Below are 24,810 nucleotides of genomic sequence, written 5' to 3'. Positions count from 1 at the left end.
CAAGATTATATCATAAATTTGCTGAAAAAGTGACTTTTAGACTGTGCAAGAGAGTCAATGTACATTTAGAACGGTCTTCATACTGATGACACTAAGATGCGGCTTTCCAAGGCTAGTGGCTACCAGGCTAGATGGTATGTTATTATATAATGTAAAAATTCTTTGTAATTTAGCTTCAAATTCCAGATAATCTAAGGTAAGCAGACTATCAATCACCTTTGAAAATAGCATGTACTTTATAACCGTACATTGAAAAGTAGCATTTTCCCTTAGAAGTCTTTTTAAATGTTTCTATCCTTTCTGTATGTAGTAACTTCATTCTTCTTCGTGAAGGTCCGGTGCAGTCAACTACGGCATTAACAGGAAAATCCCTGAAGGAAAGCCAATCTATTAAAATCTCATTTATTTTTTGTAAGTCCATTGCTAAGTTATTTCAGAAATAAATTATTGACTCCCATTCTCACACTGATTCTAGGTCTTAGTTCACAATAACCAATCCATTCTTGTGAGATTAGATCATTTTACAAAGCCATATATAGACAATCTAACAGCACGTTCGCATACGCCGAGGGAGTTCTGAAATAATCTCTTCTTTCCAAATTGAGTCATCACTAAAATGCTTTTCTGGGGCAAAGGGTACCAAGGGAATTTCAACAAGATATGCATTTGTTTCTTTGAAACAGATAATGTTTCAAATGATCAAGTACTTCTACTTCTACTTAATGTTTACTTTGATATTCACAAATTATTTAATTTTTAATAAGAATAAATCAGATTCTATTTTATAGTTTTTATTTGCAAATATCAAAATGATATTAAAGCTACCTATACCTATAACTAAACTTCAACTGAACATATGCAGATTTCTGTTTTTAATCTGGTATAATTTGTTAAAGCAGGCAAAATGAGATTAAATACTTTTTTAAAAAATTATTCAGATTAATCTGAGGATAATATGAGCTCCATGTCCTGGGGCCTCTGGAGATTAAACACTTTAATACATAAGCCTTTTTGTAGGTAGTTTTAAATATCACATAATTTTATGTCAAAAAGAACATTAGAAATCAACCAGTTATAAGCGTATCTTCATTCTATGTATGAGAAAAAAGAGCCCAGTAGAAATTGTGATAATTATCCTAAGTCCCAGATCTGTTTTAAAGCAAAACAAACAAACAAACAAAATGAAACAAAACAAACAAACAAAAAAAAAAACTGTCTCCTGACTCTTATATTAAGGTTTTTAGGGTAGTCTTTTTGGAACCAATTTAATTTTGTTCCACTAATTATTCTTCTTTACACGGAGCAACATCACAATTCTCTCTTTTCCATACATCAGCCTTTCAAAGAGTCCAGGCGTGGTGGGGAAGAAGCATGGTCATAGTTTGGAATTAGATATGGGCTTGCACTCAATTCTGACTCTAAATTGGTGTCTTGATCAAATTTAATCAGAGAGTCAGTTTCCTCTTTGATAGAATTGTATTATTAATATCTACCCTTTAAGTCTTAGAAGGATTAAATTATAGCTATAAATTACCTAGCACATACTCTAACCTCTAGTGACCTCTTAACATTTTCTCATATTTGAAGAATGTGCTCGCATAAAAGGTATGTTTCAAGTGTAATATGTTTCATTCCTTTAATCCTTTCTTGTGGAACATGATTTTTAGACCTGTTATCATCTGAACTATGCTCTGTGCAAGAGCAAAAGTCCTTCTGAAATCTCTGTACTGAAAATTGTGCCGTAGACACAGGATTTTTGAACAACACTGACATTCTGATGTCTCAGGATAGGATACAACCTAGATCTGTCTCACTCCTGCTGATTATTTTTAGATGGAATATTTTTCTTAATAGGAACAGTGACTAGTTTGCCTCCTTTTTTTTTTTTCTGTAGCCTTATTTACCTATACTGAGCTTGTAGCAAAGTTTTTGTAGTTTTTTTATTCACATCAACTATTACCAAATAGATTCTTTCACAAATCACATCTATAGAATTGATTTTGAACCTCACTAAAGATTCTATTAAATATCATTTTGCTTATTTGAGGCAAGCATTTATGCTCCTTGAGATCATTTGGAATTCTAACTTTTTTTGTTTACTATATCCTTCCAAACTGAATCTTACTCAAGTTTGAAACACCTGCCTACCCACCTTCACCCAAATCCCTGACAGTAGTATTGAAGAGAAGGTCAAGGGCAGGAAACTGTGTCATACCCTAGAGTCCATTCTGTTGACAGGAAGTCTATTAATCATCATAAATCCTTCTTTAGTATGGGTAGCTAACAATCCTAAATGTTTGCCTTTAAGTATAATAATTACTAAAGGATTTTATATGCAGTGTTTATTTGACCCAGGAAATTCTCATCTATTCCTAGTTCAATGAGTGCTTTTATCAGGAATTGATGAGAAATTTTATTGAATTAACTTATTTTTTGCCTCCGCTGACATTAGTATGGTTTTCCCCTCTTCATATGATATTGTAGTGACCCTTCTCCATCCTCTGCTTTTTTAACATTTGGTACATCATTGGCATTAATTTGCTATAAAGAATTTGATAATTCTTTATAATTAATTTGCTATTATGCTTAGATTTTCATATTCATGTTTATGAGAATGATTGACCTGTGATTGCCATTGTCAAGCTCATCAAATGATGAATTGAAAAGAACTTCCTAAAAATATTTATGTAATTTTAAAATAATCTGCCCATGGTCTGTTTGTTAGAATTCATTAGTAAAGCAATATGAATGAATTCACAGATAAATTTGTTCATTTTTTTTGCCAGAAAATAAATAATAGCACAATTTTTGCTTGATTTAATTTTTTTAATTTTTCTAGGTTATACTTCTTTTTTTTTTTTTTTTTTCCAGAGGCAGGGTTTTTCTCTGTCTCCCAGGTCTACGTGCAGTGGCACAGGCATAGCTGCCTACGGCCTCTAACCTTTGGGCACAGGTGATTTTCCACCTCAGCCTGTTGAGCAGCTGGAACAACAGGTGGTGCCTCACGCCCAGCTAATTTTTAAAATTTTTGTAAAGATAGTGTCTTTCTTGTTTCCCAGGCTAGTCTCAAACTCCTCGCTTCAAGTGATCCTCCTGCCCTGGCATTTCAGAGTGCTGGGATTTGAGGCATGAGCTACCACACCTGGTCCAAAATTGATTATTTTCATAATTAAAAAACCTAATGAAGTTTGAGAAAACAGTACTTTAAAAGCCTCTATTTTATACACTTTGACTTTACGTTTATTGATGCTTTAGCATGTTTGCTTTATTTCTTGTATATTAATGTATACATACATAATTTTATATATACATATACACATATTTTTATATGTTTTTTTTTTGCTGATCTTTATCAGAAACATCACCCATTAATACTTTAGAATGCATCGTCTATGAATAAGCCCATTTTTGCTAAGGGACCAGAGTACTATTTTCAAGCTTAAGAAAATTTATATTACCTCATTATCTAACACTATATACTCCATATCTAAATTTATGATTATTATCAAAATGTTTTTCATATGTTTAATATTTCTGAAATTCAATATATAATCAAGTTTCACACACTTTTGTTACATTATTTAAACTCTTTTAATTTAGAACATTTCTCTTGTAATACTGCTATTTTGTTTTTCTTACACTGGCAATTTTTCTAAAGTCTAGGACAACTTTCTTTTTCCTTTTTTTCTTTTCTTTTCTTCTTTCTTTTTTTTTTTTGACACAAAGTCTCAAGCTATCACCCTGGGTAGCGTGCCATGGCATCACAGCTCACAGCAACCTCAAACTGTTGGGCTTAAGCCTCCCAAATAGCTGGGACTACAGGTACCGACATAACACCCAGCTATTTTTTGGTTGTAGTCGTCATTGTTTCTTGGCAGGCCTGGGCTGGATTTGATCCTACCAGCTCTGGTGTATGTGGCTGGTGTCCTAGCCACTTGAGCTACAGGCGCCGAGCCTAGGACAATTTTCTTATAAGTCCAATATTACATATTGTATCATGGTCAGACTTAATGTACATATTTCAGCCTAAATATTATGTAGTAATATTGTGGTTTTTTCAGTTCATTGTATCATTATGTATATGGTGTCAAATATATTCCTATGTCTACTAGTATGCCCAAGCACTTATTTCTGTGATATAGAAATAATAAGCATCATTAATCTATAAAATTCCTTGTCAAACTAAGCATGATTTTATTTATGAAAAAGCACATAGCCACAATGTTCTATCTTTCTTTTTAATAATCTTTTATTTGAATATTCCAACATCTAATTTTGTACTTGTTTTATAAATATCTGATAATATTGTACAGATAGTTAATAATAGTGTGCTGTATACTTCAAAGTTCCTGAGAAGATAAATCTTATGCTGTGTTATAGTAAAATAACCATAATCATAATGAATGAAAGGACAGGAAGAAACTTTTAGAGGCAATGGAAATGTTTGCCACGTGGATTGTTTCCCAGACGTATGCCTATCTCCAAACCCAGTTGCAAGCATTACATATGTTTAAAGATATGATATGAGGTTTTTGTTTTGATTTTGAGAAGTATTTTAACATACATATCATCTTTCTTATCTTAATATACCTTTTAGGCTAAAATATGAAGACACTAAATTATAAAATTATGTAAATTTTCCTACACAGGCTTATTTTGGACTGATAGTTACTTGTTTAAGTGTTCCTTAATTGTGAGAATAGTTGTGTATACGATCTTTTAAAATAAATTAATATTTCGACAACCAAAACAAAGCCTTGTTTAATCACATAGTTGGTCTATCTACACTGGATATCTGGAAAAGGGAAAATATAAATAATGAAAATGAGGAACTGAACGTATCAAATGCACAGCTCTAACTAGAGTTATCTTCTTCATTTCCAGATCCATATATTGACTTAATAAGGTATGTCATCATTTGGTCACACTAAAAAAAGCAAATTTGAATGTGCCAAAGGATTGTTCCTTTTTCCCTTTTCCCAGCTTCATGCTCGTCCTACATTTCACATGATGATGAATCATATAATCTCCATGCCCAATTCCACCCCACCACTCCCATTTACTATCCACATTCAGTCAGCCACCAAGTTCTTTTATCTCCTGTAGTCTCTCAAAACTTACTTCCAAATGTGTCATTTGTCTCTTAATTCAGAATCAGATCAAGTATTTGCACAGTAGGAATAATTTCCTAAACGGCCTACCTGCTTCTACCCTCCTCATGCAATCTTTATGCTATCGTATAGCCAGGACAATGTCTAATAAATTAAAAAAGTACATATATTATTATTTCACTTACAAATTAAAAGCCTATCAATATCTTCCCATTCACTTAAGATAAAAAACAAACTCCTCATGTGATAATGTATATGGTTCTTTTCCAGCTCTTTCCCCCACGTACTGAAAGTCTAACTAGTCTGTAGCCAGTGTGAAAAACTCAGAGGAATATTTTAGTTTCCAAATCTGTCATTCTTACATTTATCATACATGATTCTTTCTTGTGCTAAGTTAAAAAAGTCGATCAAGAGCAAAAGCCGACAGTTTCTCTGTTCTCACAGAACTTAGAACATAGGCACTCATTTAAAACTGACACATATACAAATAAAAACCTTGCATTACTGCAAACTAATTTTTGACCACAGAAAACAAAATTACCTTTTTAAACTCTCATTTTCTCTTTACCACTGTGATGAAAATAATACTATTTTATAAGATTTTCTTGTATTTTAAGCAATAAGAGAAGCTATACAAAAAGAGAGAAATATGGCATTTATTTCTTCCGAGGCAGAGCTTAAAACTAAATCTATGACAAAACTGACCTCTGGACAATGTGCAGGAATAGCCACTGAAGGAACAGCTAATTATGACCGAAATATCAAGTGGGTGTAATGAGAAAGTGCACAAGTGACTTCATGGAAAACATAAAGTTTGGAGAGTGTTCAACAAAATAAACTGGGAATTAATTTTGAGGTCTCCCAAAGTGTGATCAGGTTATTGATAAATGCTAGAAATTTGCAAAAATGGAACAACAGATTAGGCAAAAGAAAGAACTGTGGTCATACATGTATCAGGTAAGACCTGGTAAGATGTCCCTGAGTCTGCTAGAGAGCAGACTAAAGCCTCACAAAGCATCGAGGGCAAGCCTTGGGGTGTGAATCCACTGTAGAACAAGATTCAGTGTGGGGAGAAAGGACAGTTTCTAACAAATGAGATGTTATGGCGTCACAGAAGTGAGAAAGAAGAGTGATTCTAAATTACTGAGGTGTGAGTTTGAGGAGTTGGGCATCATTAGGGCTCTGCGAGAGAGAAAACTGTTAGTAGGAATGAAAGTTAGATTACAATACATCAGAGGGAAAGTAGAGGGTAAGAAAACAAATAGTTAGCATAGACTACTTGGAAAAGTATTTCAATTGTAAAAACATTTTAAGATATATCCATGTAAGGTGAAATCAGGGGATCACGAAGTCAAAACCAGATTTCCTTTCCTTAGGCTGAGGAAGAGGAACAAGAGGAAGAGGAAGGAATCAGTGAAAAAGTTTGAAGATAGCACAGACAAAATAATTGATGAATTATTTTGTGATATCAAAGGAGATGGGATTTGTGGCACAAAGGCTGAAATTAAACTAAACTGAAAATGGAATATCACTTCCTTAAAACTAGTAGAAATAGGAGGGGATAAATGAATGTCCAAGACGATATGGAGATAATGACTGATGACTATTTGGTCACACTGGTGGTCATCTAGGGTGAGATGAGACAAGAGGAGATTTGAGGTGAAAGTGCCGACGTGAATGTGGGAACTGCCTTTTGGAGTATTTTATTCAAAAATTAGGGATAAGTAAAATGATTATTGGTTCGGTTAAAGTTACAAACATAAATTTGTCAGCTGTGAAACTCAAAATGATACATCGTTTTATTCTACAATACCAGAGAAGGAAGAAAATGAAGAGTTTTCTGTGCGCATATTGCAGTCGCTCTTGTTCAGAGCCCCAGAACTTTCTCTGAAGTGTGAGGGAAAGTATAGTTCCTGGTGTCATTAGCACTTATTGCAACAGCTTTGTAAGTTATCTTGGACGTGGATATTAGCAAGTGCTCGTGCACATGTGTGTAACCACAGAACTAGTGTGTAAAATGAAAGGATATATATATATTTTTTTCCTTTGAGAAATTCCCGGCAAATGCTGGGAACCACACATTGGCCCCTGAAATACTCTTGCCCCTGGGAGCAAATTAGACCCAGTAAGGGAACACTAAGAGAATGAGGAAATGTGCTGTGTGAGAAAGTCACAACTCTGAAATGCCACCAAGTCCTTTTGAGTATAGTCAAGATGAGGCAGAGCATACCCCTCTGATTAAAATAAAGCTCTTGTTTTATATTTTACTTTAGTTTTTACCTCAAAAACATATGTCTGTTTTAGTGATCACCACATGTTACATATTTTATGTTTTGTGGAAAATGTGTGGTGAAAATTCTTTTTTCTTTTTTTGAGACAGTCTCACTGTTGCCCTTGGTAGAGTGCTGTGGTATCACAGCTCACAGCAACCTCAAACTCTTGGGCTTAAGCGATTCTGTTGCTTCAGCCTCCCAAGTAGCTGGGACTACAGATACCTGCCACAATGCCCGGCTATTTTTCGGCTGCAGTTGTCATTGTTGTTTAGCAGGCCTGGGCTTGGCTGGAACCTGCCAGCTTTGGTGTGTGTGGCTGGAGCCCTACTTCCTGAGCTACAGGCACCAAGCCATGAAAATTATTTTCATTTTTTTAATTAATTAAACATGTGCTGAAAATATAGTCATGGTAAAATATTTTGCTGAGATTGAAGGAACAAAAAAAGTAGAAGAGATGTAATTCCTGACCTGAATGAATATATAAATGTTCTAAAAGGATATAGATGAAGTATTTCTCAAGTATACAGACAATAGCACAGGTGGCATTAGAAGTCTGAATGATATTAATACAGAGTACTTTATTATTCTCTTTATAACTTGAGACAAATTGATTTTAAAAGCACAAGTAAATACATAACATATTAAATTCAATTTTAGACAACCCACCATGCTTCTGTTCAAACAAAATAATGTAGAACTTTATAACATGTAATTAAAGGATTGTTTTCAGGATGAGAAGCTGACATTCAGAAAATGGTTAGGGTGTAATAAAATAATATATGAATATGATTTTTCTTTTAAATTATATTATTGACAGAGAAATTGAATTGTCTAATAAATAGTTACTTCTTTACTTAACAGGAACATACGTAATAAAATGCCAAATAGAAGAAAAATTAAATATTTATAGAACTGATGTGAAGTCTGCTTAAGTTTCCAAATATATTTTCATAGCAAATCTCCCATAGGTTAATACATTTGAAATTAAAGTTTGAGAAAATAAATACATCACAATGAAAGAACAATCAAGTTTTTGAAAGCAACAGGGAAAAACTATTACCTAAGAGAAGCAACTTTACGGTTCTTGCGTCTCGCTCAGCATCTTCCTGAAGCTTTTTCTCCAGTTCTTTTGATCTTTTGGCCGACTCCTTGTTCTCTGAACTAATTCTACTTCCCATCTTGTGGTGTTAGATAGGCTTTGGTTTCTTAGCTCACACTTTTTCAGATAGAGAGCGTAGCTGTGGTTTGGACATAGGACGAAGGAGCACTGCTCTGCTGAAGTCCCCAGCAGCCCATTCCCGCAAGCTTCAAGATTCTGCTTTGACTAAGGGGAGGCTTAATCATCTGTCACCTGATCACGGGGTAAAAACCACACAGACCTGATCGAAGCTAAAGAGGAAATTCATTATGCTTTCAAATTAGATGGCCACTTTTGGCACATCTTCAAAAACATACTTGTCTGTCTTAAAAAGTAGCATAAAATGACATTGAAAGTTGTCATAGATGATCTGCAGTGACAATTGAAATGGAATGTTTCTCATTAATAGGCAATCTTTATTATTGTGATTGAAAATTATTATAACTGATCAACCGTGCTTGTACCTTATCTTCAGATATTTGGCTTGTCAAATTTGTCCTGATCTTTTTTGCATCACAATCAGAATATGTATACTAAGCCCATTAATTAAAATTATTGGCATCTATTTGTATCTGCTAGTGAACTAAAAACATCTTGCTTTAAACAATTGAAACAGATACATATAGTTTCTATATTTATACATATTGTATGGCTACAAACATAGAATTCAACACACAATTTTCTTAAATTATTGATTTTGATCTCTTGGCTCCATCTCTATAAATTGAGCTTTTACTGACTATGAAAAAGTCAGTTAACGCTAATCGAGGGCCACTTAGTGTAGACACTGACCCGGGTTCAATTTAGGCAGCACATTAACTCTTTAGTGCCGTTAGCAACAGCTGCTGTGCTGGAGGGACTTTTATTGACTTGGTGCCAAGGGAATAAAAAACAGTGTTCTTTGAAACAGTAGGTAGTTTAGCTTTTCCTGAAAAGTAAAAACAGAAATTATATCTAAATATGTTCCATACCTTTCAACTGCCCCAACAGATGCTATGTACTTCTTAAAAATCTGCAGGCTTGAGTGCAGAGATTATGTTGCTAATTTTTGATTTATATGAAACATAAAGCACTTGCTAGATAGTCAATCAATATTTTCCTTATCAACAGAGTTGGCTGCCTGTGGCAGTAGGCGAGTCTGTCAATGCGTGTTCTGAGATTTGTGAGTGTGCTTAACCAGAAAATGCCGGAGTTCATCCGGTCCATCAGCCTATCGGTGCTGCTTTTCTTTTGGGATCATGTGCAAAGTTTGAACAGGTGGGTTTTTGCATATTCATATGACAAGAAAATAAAGTACCAGATTAAATAAACATCCCTGCTTTGTTTACTTTTTCACTTTAAAAACATTAGGCTGAAAATGACATAAATATAGTCATCGTCAAAATTTCCTGGATTTCATTCCTCCAAAGCCATGTTCTGATATATAAAGAAGTAGAATAGCTATGCAAGGATTTGTGCAAATCATGTGGTATTGCTTTTACAATGCAAAGGGCCTCTCCCAAAGGAAGGAGATTCCCACTGCCAAATGCTCACTCGTGAACACAAAGTCCACTCTGAAAGCAGCACTTAGCACAACATTTACTCTCTTTCTAACTATTACTTTTATAGGAGTTGATTCTACACAGTACCCTCAATATACAGGATTCCTATAGGTTCTGTGGCAGCAGCTAACAGAGGGTCCATCACATAGTTGGCATTCAAACATAGATATCCCCCATAGCTTTTTGACAGGACAGACTCTGGCTTTCGAGTATATGTATTTTACTAAGGCGTTCTAACTGGATTGTTAACTACAACTAACCAACTCTTTTAGGAGTAGAATCATACATCTTCTTCCGTGTATAAAATGACTTTCACTTTTCTGTTGTAATCGCTAATCTTCAGTTATCATCTTTCATGTGTTTTTTATCATTGATAATTGATATATTCTTGAAATAAAATTCCAGTATATCTGTGTTATAGATGACGGTGTTAGGGAGAGCCAGAGACAAAAGGAGTCTTTTTTCTCAGCCTTTTCCCCTGGGTGCCTGGGACACAGTATCACTAATGAGTTGGAGTTGTTACTATGGCTATTCATGTTATGCCATTTAAGGTTATAATTTTCTATACCAAAAGAAATGATGAAAGTCTAAATAGTGAATTCCACTATAATGGTGATAATATCTTCTGCAGTACTTGGCACAGTATAAGGCATAGGGAATGCTCAAAAGTTACTTCTTCCTGATAAATTGCAGAGATCTGGAGCCCTCTCCTTTCTTGCACTATGTGACAGTGTGGTTAGATTTTCTCTCCTCAAAGTTTTAGAGTGACAAAAATAAAATCAATGAAAAGCCAAATTCTTGTTCCAAATAGTAGCAGTATATTCATTCACAACTATTAGCACAACATTCACACATTTTTTTTTTGTTTTCACCCTTAAAAATGATGGCCATATGCTCTCTTTCAATCGTTAAACCCTGCTTCACAGTAAGATAAAATTGATAGATAATGGTAACAGAAAAAGGAAACTAAATTTGATGCTATGTGCATGAATTTTGTTTCTTCTTCTTCTTCTTCTTTTTTTTTTTTTGTAGAGACAGAGTCTTACTTTATCGCCCTCAGTAGAGTGCTGTGGCATCACACATCCAAATCCTGGCTTAGGTGATTCTCTTGCCTCAGCCTCCCAAGTAGCTGGGATCACAGGCACCTGCCACAACACCCGGCTATTTTTTGTTGCAGTTTGGCTGAGGCGGGGTTTGAACCCACCACCCTCGGTCTATGGGTCCGGTGCTCTACCCACTGAGCCACAGGTGCCGCCCAATTTTGTTTATTCTTGAAAACAAGAAACATAAAGCTATCAAAAGCACCCGCATCATGTTATATTCATACTGGCCAACTAAGAGAGACATATTGTTCTACATATACACACATGCACCCACAGACACACACATGTGCATGCACAAACCCAAGCACATCTACAAAAATCTCGAGTTTGTGTTGGAGTGGCGTGGCCTTTTAGAATAATCATTGAGAATGACTTTTCAAAACTTTTCTGTCTTTTCCTTTTTTTGACTTTGAACAAAATTGAGATTGAATATAGAGAGTGAACCCTTCAGTTGCAAAAGTAAGTGAAATACCCAAAACCTGGACAATGTGAACAATTATTTCCTTGATATTTGTGGCTAAGGTTTATGTGGAATATTTAGAAGAGGACCTGAGCCTTTAAAATGTTTGCGTTATCACTATTACATATTTATAATTAAACATATAGCTTGAGATGGCATGCAATTATTTGCCACCTGCCTTTAATAACCAGATTTCCACCTTTGTTTTAGGAGATGTTTTTCTGTCAACACTGTGTATTACAGTCATACTTTATTTCTGCAGTCATAAAGCAGGATTTCTTTTGGGGATGTTACATGTGGCTGACTTCAATGATTGGATTCAGTGGCTCATTGAATAATAACTATGTTACTAAATAACAAAATAATCTCATAAATTTGATGTCTGAACATTATTGGTTACAACAAAGAAGGAGAAGTTCATTTTATACAGTAGAAACTGTTAAATGACTCTGACAATTCAATTGTCAAAAGAGGGTGTTATCTGTACAATTATTTTGTTTCTTCATTTTGTAGGAGGTGTTGATTTCAGGCATTGAGTCCCTGGGTGGTTTAAATCTTAGCTGCCTTAGCAATGGCCTTTATCCCTGTATATTCCCATGAAATTTGAGACAAACCATCCCTTCTTTGCTAATGGTACTCAAATGTGCACTTCTGGGAGCTCCAAGCATAGTATTTCCTCCAGAGTTCATGCCTTTTGGGGCTTACTAAGAGCAATCTTTTGATCTTGAGGGAATAAGGCACAACTTGCTGTTTGAAGTTAGTTATGGTGCAATAAGTTTACATTGCCAGGATGAAGCAGCTCTTACGTCTTCTCAGGTAATACAAATTATGTATTTTTATTCATTAGAGTTGATTTACACCTTTGTTTGTTGTGTAACAAAGAGATTTTATTTAGGAAGAACAAACTGTAAGTTTAGATCACTTTCAAAGAGAGTTGGAAGCGCATCCCTCTCATAGAGGAGCTAAGATGAGTGAGAGGAGGGAGAACAGGTCTACAGGGTATAAATAGTTTCTCCATTTGAAATTGGCTGCGAGTCTTTCATTGGCCTCTCTGCACCTCCAGGCAGTATTACCCCTTTTTATCAGTCATTGCATGTTTCTTTCTATTGGTCATTGGTTACCTAGGTTACTTCTTATCCCCATTCTTATGGACCCTCCAGACTTCCTTGTTCAGCAGGACAGATTTTCCTCCCTCCTCCTTAAAGCCACTTTGTTAGTGTCCCTTCTCATTTTCCCAAGGAGATACGGTCCTAAAATCTTGAAAGGAAGGTGGAAGAAAACTGTTCTTAACTACTTCCTGCTGTCAAAATGGGGTGTTGGACCTGTCAGGGACCCATCTTAGTTTTCCTACTCTAAAGGGGTTTCAGGGGTCAGAAGTTTCTGGCTACTTGGTCAAAATGTTCCATCAGTATTAGCTGGAATTCCTGTGTCACCATCATCTCAACATGGAACAACTGGAGGCTGGAAGACACAAGCTTAATCATGAGGCTGAACACGCAGGGTGCAAACATTAAGAAACAGATGATTATAATTGTAGGTCCAGTGAAAAGATATTGAAAGAAAATTTCTTTTCATCAAGTATTCTCAAGTTGGGTGCATTTAGAAGAGCTTGTTTGAAGGTTTGGAAGGCTTTTTCTTGTTCTCGACACCATGGTAGCTCCTGTGTCTTCCCTCTTTAAAACCTCAGAGGCTTAACCAGCAGGTAATTGCGGGAAATCTATATTCAATGGTACCCTGTCATTTCTGGAAACGTCGTTTTTTTTATTGTTAAATCATAGCTGTGTACATTAGTGTAATCAAGGGGTAAAATGTGCTGGTTTCATATACAATCTGAAATATTCTCATCAAACTGTTCAACGTAGCCTTCATGGCATTTTCGTAGTTATTGTACAAAGACATTTGTATTCTGCCTTTACTAAGTTTCGCCTGTACCCATTCTAGGATGCACTGTAGGTGTAGCCCCACCCATTACCCTCTGTCCACCCTAACCTCCCCCTTCTCTTCCCCTTCCTTGGCCCTTTCCCCATAGTCTTGTGCTATAGTTAGGTTATAGCCTTCATGTGAAAGCTATAATTTAGCTTCCTAGTAGGGCTGAGTACATTGGATAATTTTTCTTCCATTCCTGAGATACTTTGCAAAGAAGAATATGTTCCAGCTCCATCCATGTAAACATGAAAGAGGTAAAGTCTCCATTTTTCTTTAAGGCTGCATAATATTCCATGGTATACATGTACCATAATTTGCTAGTCCATTCGTGGGTCAATGGGCACTTGGGCTTCTTCCATGACTTACTAATTATGAATTGGGCTCCAATAAACATTCTGGTACAGATGTCTTTGTTATATTGTGATTTTTGGTCTTCTGGGTACATACCAAGTAAAGGAATTATAGGATCGAATGGCAGGTCTATTTTTAGGTCTCTAAGTATTCTCCAAACATCCTTCCAGAAGGAACGTATTAGTATGCATTCCCACCAGCAGTGTAGAAGTGTGCCCTTTTCTCCACATCCACGCCAACATCTCTGGTTATGGGATTTTGTTCTGTGGGCTACTCTTGTTGGGGTTTGGTGATATCTCAAAGTAGTTTTGATTTGCATTTCCCTGATGGTTAAGGATGATGAGCTTTTTTCCATGTGTTTGTAGATCGTATGTCTGTCTTCTTTAGAGAATTTTCTCTTCAAGTCCCTTGCCCACGCTGAGATGGGATCATGTGTTCTTTTCTTGCTAATACATTTGAGTTCTCTGTGGATTCTAGTTATTAGACCTTTATCAGAGGTATAACCTGCAAATATTTTCTCCCATTCTGAGGGCCGTCTGCTGGCTTTACTTACTATGTTCTTGGCTGTGCAGAAGCTTTTTATTTTGATCAGGTCCCAGTAATGTATTTTTGATAGTTTCGATTGTGTGGGGGGGGTCCTCCTCATAAAATATTCACCCAGGCCGATTCCTTCAAGAGTTTTCCCTGCACTTTCTTCAAGTATGTTTATAGTTTCATGTCTTAAGTTTAAATCTTTTATCCAGTGAGAGTCCATCTTAGTTAATGGTGAAAGATGTGGGTCCAATTTCAATCTTCTACAGGTTTCCAGCCAGTTTACCCAGCACCATTTGTTAAATAGGGAGTCTTTTCCCCACTGAAGGTTTTTAATTGGCCTGTCAAATATCAAATAACGGTAAGTAGCTGGATTCATCTCATGGTTCTCTATTCTGTTCCAGACATCTACTCCTCTGTTTTTGTGCCAATACCATGCTGTTTTGATCACTATTGATTTATAGTACAGTCTCAGGTCTGGTAGCATGAATCCTCCTGCTATATTTTTATTGCTGAGTAATGTTTTGGCTATTTGAGGTTTTTTCTGATTCCATATAAAACGAAGTATTATTTCTTTGAGATCTTTAAAATATGACAATAGAGCTTTAATAGGAATTGCATTAAAATTATATATTGCTTTGGGTAGTATAGACATTTTAACAATGTTGATTCTTCCCAGCCATGAGCATGGTATGCTTTTCCATTTATTAACAACTTCAGCTATTTCTTTTCTTAAAGTTTCATAGTTCTCTTTGTAGAGATCTTTCACGTCCTTTGTTAGGTATACTCCCAAATATTTCATCTTCTTTGGCACTACTGTGAAAGGAATAGAGTCCTTGACTGTTTTTTTGGCTTGGTTATTGTTGGTATATATATATATATATGGGTGTTGATTTTGTAGCCTGAGACATTGCTGTTATTCCTTGATCACTTCTAAACGTTTTGTAGTAGAATCCCTAGTGTTTTCCAGATACACGATCATATCATCTGCAAAGAGTGAAAGTTTGATCTCTTCTGACCCTATATGGATACCCTCAATCACCTTTTCTTCCCTAATTGCAATGGCTAAAACTTCCATTACAATGTTAAAGAGCAATGGAGACAATGGGCAACCTTGCCTGGTTCCTGATCTAAGTGGAAATGATTTCAATTTAACTCCATTCAATACGATATTGGCTGTGGGTTTGCTGTAGATGGCCTCTATTAGTTTAAGAAATGTCCCTTCTATACCAATTTTCTTAAGTGTTCTGATCATGAAGGGATGCTGGATATTATCAAAAGTTTTTTTTGCATCAACTGAAAGAATCATATGGTCCTTATTTTTTGGTTTGTTTATGTGCTGAATTACATTTATAGATTTATGTATATTGAACCAGCCTTGAGAACCTGGGATAAATCCCACTTGGTCATGGTGTATAATTTTTTGATGTGTTCTTGGATTTTGTTTGTTAGGATCTTATTGAGTATTTTTGCATCAATATTCATTAGTGATATTGGTCTATAATTTTCTTTTCTTTTGGGGTCTTTCCCTGGTTTGGGGATCAAGGTGATACTTGATTTGTAGATTGTGTTGGGTAGTCTTCCTTCTTTTTCATATTTTGGAAGATGTTTAGTAATATTTGTACTAATTCTTCTTTAAAGGTTTGGTAGAATTCTGACATAAAGCCATCTTGTCCTGGGCTTTTCTTTTTAGGGAGATATTGTATAGTTGATGCTATTTCAGAACTTGATATAGGCCTGTTCAACATTTCCACTTCGTTCTGGCTAAGTCTTGGTAAGCAGCGTACTTCCAAGTATTGGTTGATTTCTTTCAGATTTTCGTATTTCTGAGAGTACAGTTTCTTGTAGTATTCGTTAAGGATTTTTTGAATTTCTGAGGGGTCTGTTGTTATTTCGTCATTACCATTTCTGATTGAGGAAATTAGAGATTTTACTCTTTTTTTCCTGGTTAGGTTAGCCAAAAGTTTATCTATTTTATTGATCTTTTCAAAAAAACAACATTTGGAATATTGATCTGTTGTATAATTCTTTTGTTTTCAATTTCATTTAATTCTGCTCTGATTTTGATTATTTCTTTTCTTCTGCTGGGTTAGGGGTTGGAGTATTCTTCCTTCTCCAGTTGTGTGAGATGTCCCATTAAGTTATTAACTTCCTCTCTTTCTGTTTTCTTGAGGAAGGCTTGCAGTGCTATAAATTTCCCTCTTAGGACTGCCTTTGCAGTATCCCAGAGGTTCTGGTAATTCATGTCTTGATTGTTATTTTGTTCCAAAAATTTGGCGATTTCCTTCTTAATCGCATCTATAACCCATCTATCCTTCAGCATAAGGTTGTTAGCGTCTATGTTTCTGTATGGGTATGCAGGTGCCTGTTGTTTTTGAGTTCAACTTTTATTCCATGATGGTCTGAGAAAATGCAAGGAATAATTTCTATTTTTTTAAATTTGCTGGGGTTAGATTTGTATCCTAGGATGTGGTCAATTTGGAGTATGTTCTGTGGGCTGATGAGAAGAATGTTTATTCAGTTTTGTTGGGGTGAAATGTTCTGTAGATGTCTGTTGAGTCCTGATGTTGAATGGTTAAGTTTAACTCTAAAATTTCTTTGCTTAGCTTCTTTTTGGAGGATCTATCCAGCACTGTTAAAGGGGTGTTAAAATCTCCAACTACTATGGAACTGGAGGAAATCAAGTTGCTCATGTCTGTTACAGTTTCTCTTATAAATGGAGGTGCATTCTGGTTGGGTGCATAAGTATTAATAATTGAAATCTCGTCATATTGAGTATTACCTTTAACAAATATGAAGTGTCCATCCTTATCCTTCCTTATTCTGGTTGGTTTAAAGCCTATTGCATCTGTGAACAGGATTGTAACGCCTGCTTTTTTCTGCTTTCCATTTGCCTGGAGTATAGATGACCATCCCTGCATTTTGAGTCTATATTTGTCTTTTAATGTAAGATGAGATTCTTGTATAAGCAGATATCTGGCTTGAGTTTTTGTATCCAGTCAGCCAACCTGTGCCTCTTTAGAGGACAATTGAAACCATTCACATTAATTGAGAATATTGATAAGCCTTTTGAGAGTCCGGTGGACATTTTTAATACTTTTGCAGCTTTGGAAGTTGGAATTTGATCAACATTTTCTGAGTGGGTTTACTTTTGTGATGGAGGATTACACTGGTCTTTGTGGAGGATAAGTCTGAGAATATCCTGGAGAGCTTGTTTAGTTTAGTTATGGCAAATTTCTTCAACATGTGAATGTCATTGAAGTATTTAATTTCTCCTTCATAAATGAAACTCAGTTTAGCTGAGTACAGGATCCTGGGCTGAAAGTTATTTTGTTTTAGGAGATTAAAAGTCGATGACCATCCTCTTCTAGCTTGAAAGGTTTTAGCAGAGAGATCTGCAGTTATTCTAATATTCTTGCCCTTGTAGGTGATGGTTTTCTTTCGTCTGGCTGCTTTCAGAATTTTCTCCTTCATATTAACTTCAGTGACATTGATTATGATGTGTCTGGGGAATGTCTTATTTGGGTTGAGTCGTGCTGGAGTTCTGAAACTGTCTGCTATCTGAATTTCAGAATCTCTTGGCATGTCTGGAAAGTTCTCATTCATAATCTCATGGAAAAGAGACTCTGTGCCTTGTGAAGCCACTTTGTCACTTTCTGGGATCCCTATAAGAAGAACATTGTTTTTCTTAGAATTTCCCAGAGCTCTCTGAGAGAGTGATCTGTTTTTGCCCTCCATTTATCTTCCTCTTTAAGAGTTCGGGAGTGTTCAAAAGCTTTGTCTTCACTGTCAGAAATCCTTTCTTCTGCTTGCTCCATTCTGTTACTGAGGGATTCTACTGTGTTTCTCAGATCTTTGAAGGCTGCAACTTCTTGTCTCAATGTGTCAAAATCTTTGGTCCTTTGGCCTTTGAATTTTTTGAATTTTTGAGATATCTTTGGGTTACTGCTTGGAATTCTAATTCAATCTTACTTGCTATTCAGATTCTGAATTCAATTTCTGACATCTCAGCTATTTGTTTGTGCATGGGATCTTGTGCTGTGTTTGCCCCATTGATCCTTGTTGGGGGGGGGGTTGATCTAATCTGATTATTCATATTTCCAGAATTTTTCTGTTGATTTTGCCTCATGATTGTTTGTCACCATTGCCTCTGGCCATCCTCTGAGTTGGGGAGGTGTCTCTCCAAAATTAAACACCAGGAGGATTACTCTATTGTTGCTGGATCTTTGTAGGGAGTGACCCTGTGTAGTTCCTCTGGTGCTGCCCCATCCAGGGAGTTCTGGTTGTGGAAGCAGTTCCAGAGTGTGACAAACCCGGATCCAGGGTGGGAGGTGGTGCGCACAGTTCTGTGAGTGCCTGGCGCCCAGTGACTTTGGCACAGAGAGCCCAAGGCTCGAGCAGTCTCTGGCTAGGAGAAGGGCTCTGCACAGAGGCAGGGAGGGCTCCGGAGGGCACGCGGCTAGATGAGTGCCCTGGCCAGATGAGCGTGCCAGTGTGGATGCAGGGATGGTACAGGAGGGAGGACACAGGGTTGCGCAGCTCCCGCAGTTCCTGGTCAGCGCATGTGGAGGCCCGGCAGGCGTGGGTCATGGGTCACGGGTTATGGCACAGTTCTTATGGAAGTCTGGGCAGCACCAAGCCCAGGAGTTTGAGGTTGCTATGAGCTGTGACACCAGGGCACTCTACCCAGGTCTACAGCCCGAGGCTCCAGTGTGCCAAAACCGGTCTCACTCTTCCCCTGATGGTTAAGGCTGTAAGGAAGCTCAGTCCCTGCCTTTAGGCTGCTCAGTCACTAGGTTACTAGCTCCTGCCCGATCTTTGCTCTGCAACCCTGAGTGCGGAGCTTTCTGGGGCAGTTCTCTCACAATGGCTCCCTGCGGCCCACAGTCAAGCTCTATTAGCTCTGTCCAGTGCAGCGGCTCAGTCTGGGGCCCTAGACAATGCCCAAAGTTCTCTGCACTCCTGCTCAAGCTCTCCCCAAGGCAGTTCAACTGAGTGCCAAGTCCAAAAACACCAAAACAGTTCACAGGTAAGGCCTTTCCAGTTTGCAGTCTCACTGCTGCTTGTACTTATGGCTGTCGGCGGGATTAGGTCAATAGAACACATGCAACCACTTGCCAGTTTTCCACTGTTTTTGTCCTTCTCTTGGGGTCCAGAAATCCCTTGTTGACTCCCTGTATCCTCAGAGGGATGATTATAGGCAGATCCCACCAGCCAGAGAAGCCTGGAGTCTTATCTCCCTAGACTCACCATGCCCTGTTGCAGGGAAGCTGTTACTCGGCCGCCATCTTGCATTGTTCTCCCTGGAAATTTCTTGAGTTGTTTTTTTTTTGTAGAGGGGCTAGTTAAGGAGTAAATTATGTTGACTCTCATGTAAGAGCCTCCATTCACCAGGGGAAAGAACAAAGAACTAGTAAGTAACTTCTGCTTTGCACAATTGAGCTTTCGCTCTGACACCTTAAATACTTCCTCTTTAAGAAAATTTAATACTTGCTTAATGTCCTCAACAGAAGAATTGTATGAGGGGCTACAGATGAGTAAATAAGAGCACTCAGAGGAGCCAAGTTCAGCTCTCTGGGAAGTTTACTCATAGCATTCCTCAAAATTCCAGGACTGTCTCGGCCCTGGGGTTGAGTGCAATCCATATTAATGGGGTGGAATCCCCAGTGTTTTACTGCCAAGCAAAGGACAGGTTAAATAATTGTGTTGCCCATTGACAGTAACAACAAAGCAAGAGGAGGAGGACTGGAAACAAAGGTTTTCAAAACTGAAAAAGTTGCTCTTGTGTTCAAAGTGACAAGCTTACTGGGGACTCCACTGTGACCACAGCCCTCTTCCTGAAGAGTCTGGGTCCCATGAATCCAAAGGTAGATATTTGTTTGCAGTCATCTCCTTGGCTGCTTTCTTGGGATTTGGTATCCTGGGGCACCACAGCAGAAGCAGATGGGCTGGGGTAATTCCCTATCTCTTTTGCCATCATGTTAAGCCCCTTCTGATGACACTCTCTACTCAGACGGCCCAGTTTGCCACAGTTGAAACACGTTTGGTCAGACTTCACACCACTGTCAAAGGACTGTCTCCCTTTCCCATCTCATATTGGACCACAGGGATTGGCTGCAATAACAGCTCCTGAAAATTTAGTATTTTGGCATTCTTTACTTGCCTCCTTCACTTTGCAGTTGTTGAATGCCAAGGTAGCCAAGTTTAGTAGCTCATTTGAGTCACTTTGGGGTCCCAGTGTCTTCCACAAGAATTTTCTGAAGATATCAGGGGCCAATTGATTAATAAAATTGGTATTAAGCATAATTATCCCTTCTGCTGATTCAGGGTCCAAGTTGGTATTCTTTTCGACTGCTTCTACTAGTCTTCTCCTAGAGGAGACTGGATTTTCATCTTCACGTTGGGGCAGCTCAGCTAACTTGGAAAGAGTTTATTTGCTTTATTTGCATTTCCCTCATGCATTCTGTAAGACAGGTCATCCCTGGTCACTCCCCACATGTCACTCTGTGGGGAGTAGACTCTTCTCCTTGTCTCTTGCTGTGATTACCTCCCAGCCCACGTGGACCTGTCTACAAAGAAAGTACCTTTAATTTTCAAAAAAATGGGGGCTGTCCTGGGAACATAGCTTTTCCCTTAAAGTGAAGCGGTCTCTAAACAAAATACATTGCTTGAGGGAAAAAGTAAAAAAACAGAAAGGGGAAGCTCCTCTGTGGTGACACAAAAGGGAAACAGTGGCTTGTGCTTTAGAGTTCCATCTACATGTAAAGGGTGCAGGGAGAGGATAGTGATTTAAAGCATTGAACGTAAGACACACTTCCATTGACTTCTTATTCTCTTCTCTTCTAATTAATGCCGTGTTTGAAATATTAATCATACTTTTTGTGGGGGCTGATTAATATTTACAGTAAAATAGAGACATTAGTAACCTACAATTTTCAATAAAGACTTTAAAAGAAATCAATCACCAGAGGAAAAGTGGACACATCAGCTCTACAGCCATTCTATGAACTCCACATGGATCTTCCATGTTAGCACCTCTCCAGGAAGCCACGTGGGACTTGCCATGTTGGATCCTCCTTGCTAGTGCCTCTCCCTTCCCTCTCTGTAAAGCCATGTTGGATTAGCCAGGCTGCATCCTCCACATTTCCCTTATAGGAAGCCATGTGGGACCTGCTATGTTGGATCCTCCATGCTAGCACCTCTCCCTTTCCTCTCTTGGAATTCATGTTGGATCAGCCAGGCTGCATCCTCCATGTTTCCTTTCCAGGAAGCCATGAGGGACCTGCCATGTTGAATCCTCCATGCTAGTACCTCCTCCCTCCCTCTCTGGGAAGCCATTTGGATCTGCCAGGCTGGATCTTCTACATTTCTCTTCCAGAAAGCCATGTGGCTTCTCTGCTCCCTTTCCAGGAAACTATGTGATCTCAAGGAGCGATGTGGCCTCCTTGCCCCCCTTTTGGGAAGCAAAAGGAAAACACTATGCTTTCATATTCCAAAATTGATCTAGAGAAATTCTTTTCTTTTAGTGGGAGCACCTACTGACTAACCTTTTCACCCTAACACTTCTGTGAGCACACCTGAGGTAGGGTATGAACAAAATGCTGGTTAGCCAGTAGATACAGGGCTCCATCATCTTACATGCAATTCCATGAGGAATGTGGGAATGCAGGGGTCCTCTTGGAGTCTTTTGTCCTGGGGCTTCTGTGCCAAGAAAAATGTTGAGTTTTTTTTTCCTAGGTTTCATGGCACCAAAAACATGTTGGGAGTCAGGGGTCCTGGTTCTTCGAAACCATTTGACCTGGTTCACTTACTCAGCTGAGCTAGGAAGTTCAACTGAGGCACAGAGATAGTTGAAAGTAAAAGTCAGTGGAAACCAAAAATAAAACAGGAGTTGCTCAAGCAGTGTGCTTAGAAAGTAAAAGTACCTGCACAAGTTTCAGGGTGACAAAGAGAGATTTTATTTAGAAAGAATAAACAAAGTTTAGAGCACTTCCGAAGAGAGATGCAGTGGGTCCCTCTCATACAGGAGAAAAGGTGAGAGAGACCTTTTATACCTTTCTTGTTGGTTTAGGATATAATTATGAATACTGGTCATTGGATGAGAGTCACAATTGTTTCCCTTGGCACCTTTTCCTGTTCTAAATTCTGTGTCTTTTAAGATGTTTTATACCATCTTTTTTTGATTTGTGATTTATTTCTTTTTAATTTTAGATTAACATCTGGGTACAAATAATTAGGTTACATTGTTTCTGTTAGGTAAAGTCCAAGTTTTAGTTGTGCCCCAGGAAGTGTGCCATATACCCTTCATTGTGCCCATTAGGTGAGAGCTTACCAAACCCCTCCCTTTTCCCCCTCCTCCACTTGAATTTAATTGTTTTTTTCTTATGTAGTTATTATTTTACTAATTTCATATTAGTATTCAGTACATTTATTTTCCATTCTTGTGACACTTGATTTAGGAAGATCTTCTCCAAATCCATCCAGGTAAATACAAAAGATATGAAGTTTCCATCTTTTTTAATATACGAATAATACTCCATGGTATACATTTTCCACAGTTTTGTAATGCATTCCTGGGTTGTTGGGCACTTAGGTTGTTTCCATATCTTGGCAATTGTAAGTTGAGTTGCAATAAACAATCTAATGTAAGTGTTCTTACATTAAAATGATTTTGTTCTTCTGGGTAGATGTCTAGTAATGGGATTGTGGGATCAAATGGAAGGTTTACTTTAAGCTCTTTCAGGATTCTCTATACTTCTTCTGAAAAGGGCTGTATTAGTTGGCAATGCCACCATCGGTATGTAAGTGTTCCCTTCTCTCCACAGCCATACTAGCATGTGCAGCTTTGAGACTTTGTGATATGGTTATTCTCATGGGGGGTAAGTGATATCTCATGGTGGTTTTAATTTGTATTTCTCTGATGATTAGGGATGATGAGCATTTTTTCATCTGTTTGATGGCCATTCATCTGTCTTTCTGGGAGCCCGTTGCCCAGTGATAAATGGGGTTGTTTACTCTTTTCTTGTTAGATTGAGTTCTCTGTAGATTCTGTTTTAGGTTTTTGTCAGATTTATAGGGTGCAAATATCTTTTTCCACTCTGACAATTGTCTGTTTGCATTAGTTGTTGTGCCCTTAATTGTGTAGAACCCTTTTAAAAGATGTGTCTTGAATACATATGTAACCATTACTAACAGCTGCAATCTTATTTCTAAGTAACTTCAGTCTTGATTTTTGCAAACCTTCTTAATTTGTTTCCTGATTGTAGTCTCTTCCCTATTCCAGTCCAATCTGTCTGATTGTGCCAGGCTAAATTCCTTCAAATGCAAGTTTTATTATTATTCTTTTCTTATTGAAAAAAAAAAACAAGTGGATTTGTATTTATTACTGCCTTCTGTCTTACTGCTGCTTCCATGTGCTCAATAACCAATTTAGCACTACCCAACAACCTAAATACTTTTCTCAACGTAGGCATATCCCACAGATATTGTGGGTTTTGTTCTAGACCATAGCAATCAAGTAAATATCACAATTAAGTAGTCACATAAATGTTGTGATTTCCAAAGCATACAAAAGTTATATTTACACTATACTACAGTCTCAAGAATTTTATCTAAAAGAGCAATACACATAACTTAATTAAAAAGTAGTTTATTCATAAAGATGCCAACAATCATCTGAATCTTCAGTGACTTGTAATGATTTTGCTGGTGAGAGTCGTACCTTGATATTGGTGGCTAATAATTGGTGAGGTCACTGAAGGTTGGGTGTCTGCACTAATTTCTTAAAATAAGACATCAATTAAGTCTGTCACATTCACTCTTCTTTTTACAAAAGATTTCTCTTTAGGGTGTGATACTGTTTGATAGCATTTCACTTATAGCAGAACTTCTTTCAAAATTGGAGTCAGTTCCTTCAAACTGTGCTGTTGTTTTATCAACTGCATTTATGGAATATTCTAATCCTTTATTGCCATATCAACAATGCCATCTTCATCAAGAGTAGATTCTACCTCAAGAAACCACATTCTTTGCTTATCCAGAAGAAGCAAATCTTCCTTACTTAAAGTTTTACAACTTGATGTTGCAATACTACAGTCACATCTTTAGTCTGTACTTCCAATTCTAGTTTCAGTATTGCTTCTACCACACCTGAAATTATTTCCTCCACTTAGAAGTTTAATTTCTCAAAGTCGTTCATAGGGGTTGAAATCACCTTCTTCTAAAACACTGTCAAGGTGATATTTTGATATCCTCCCATGAGTCACAGATATTCTTAATGGCATCTAGAATAGTGAATCCTTTCCAGAAGGTTTTCAACTTACTTTGCCCAGATGCATCACAGGAATCACTATGCTTAGGAACTATAGCTTTATGAA

General features: G+C 37.4%; 1 protein-coding gene across 1 annotated transcript in view; it reads right to left on the bottom strand.

The window, feature by feature from the left end:
• GNAT3 (G protein subunit alpha transducin 3) overlaps positions 1-8,701 on the bottom strand; it is a 43,914-nt gene extending 35,213 nt beyond the window's left edge. Inside the window, exon 1 of the mRNA XM_053609626.1 lies at positions 8,445-8,701. Within this exon, the coding sequence (XP_053465601.1) occupies positions 8,445-8,562 (118 nt within the window). The 5' untranslated portion in view covers positions 8,563-8,701. The remainder of the gene's footprint in view (positions 1-8,444) is intronic.
• Between the last annotated feature and the right edge of the window lie 16,109 nt (positions 8,702-24,810).

Source organism: Nycticebus coucang, chromosome 11, assembly GCF_027406575.1.
Source record: "Nycticebus coucang isolate mNycCou1 chromosome 11, mNycCou1.pri, whole genome shotgun sequence".
NCBI classification, from domain to species: domain Eukaryota; kingdom Metazoa; phylum Chordata; class Mammalia; order Primates; family Lorisidae; genus Nycticebus; species Nycticebus coucang.
Note: the sequence above shows the minus strand (reverse complement) of the source record. Positions and strands in the feature narration are given on the sequence as shown.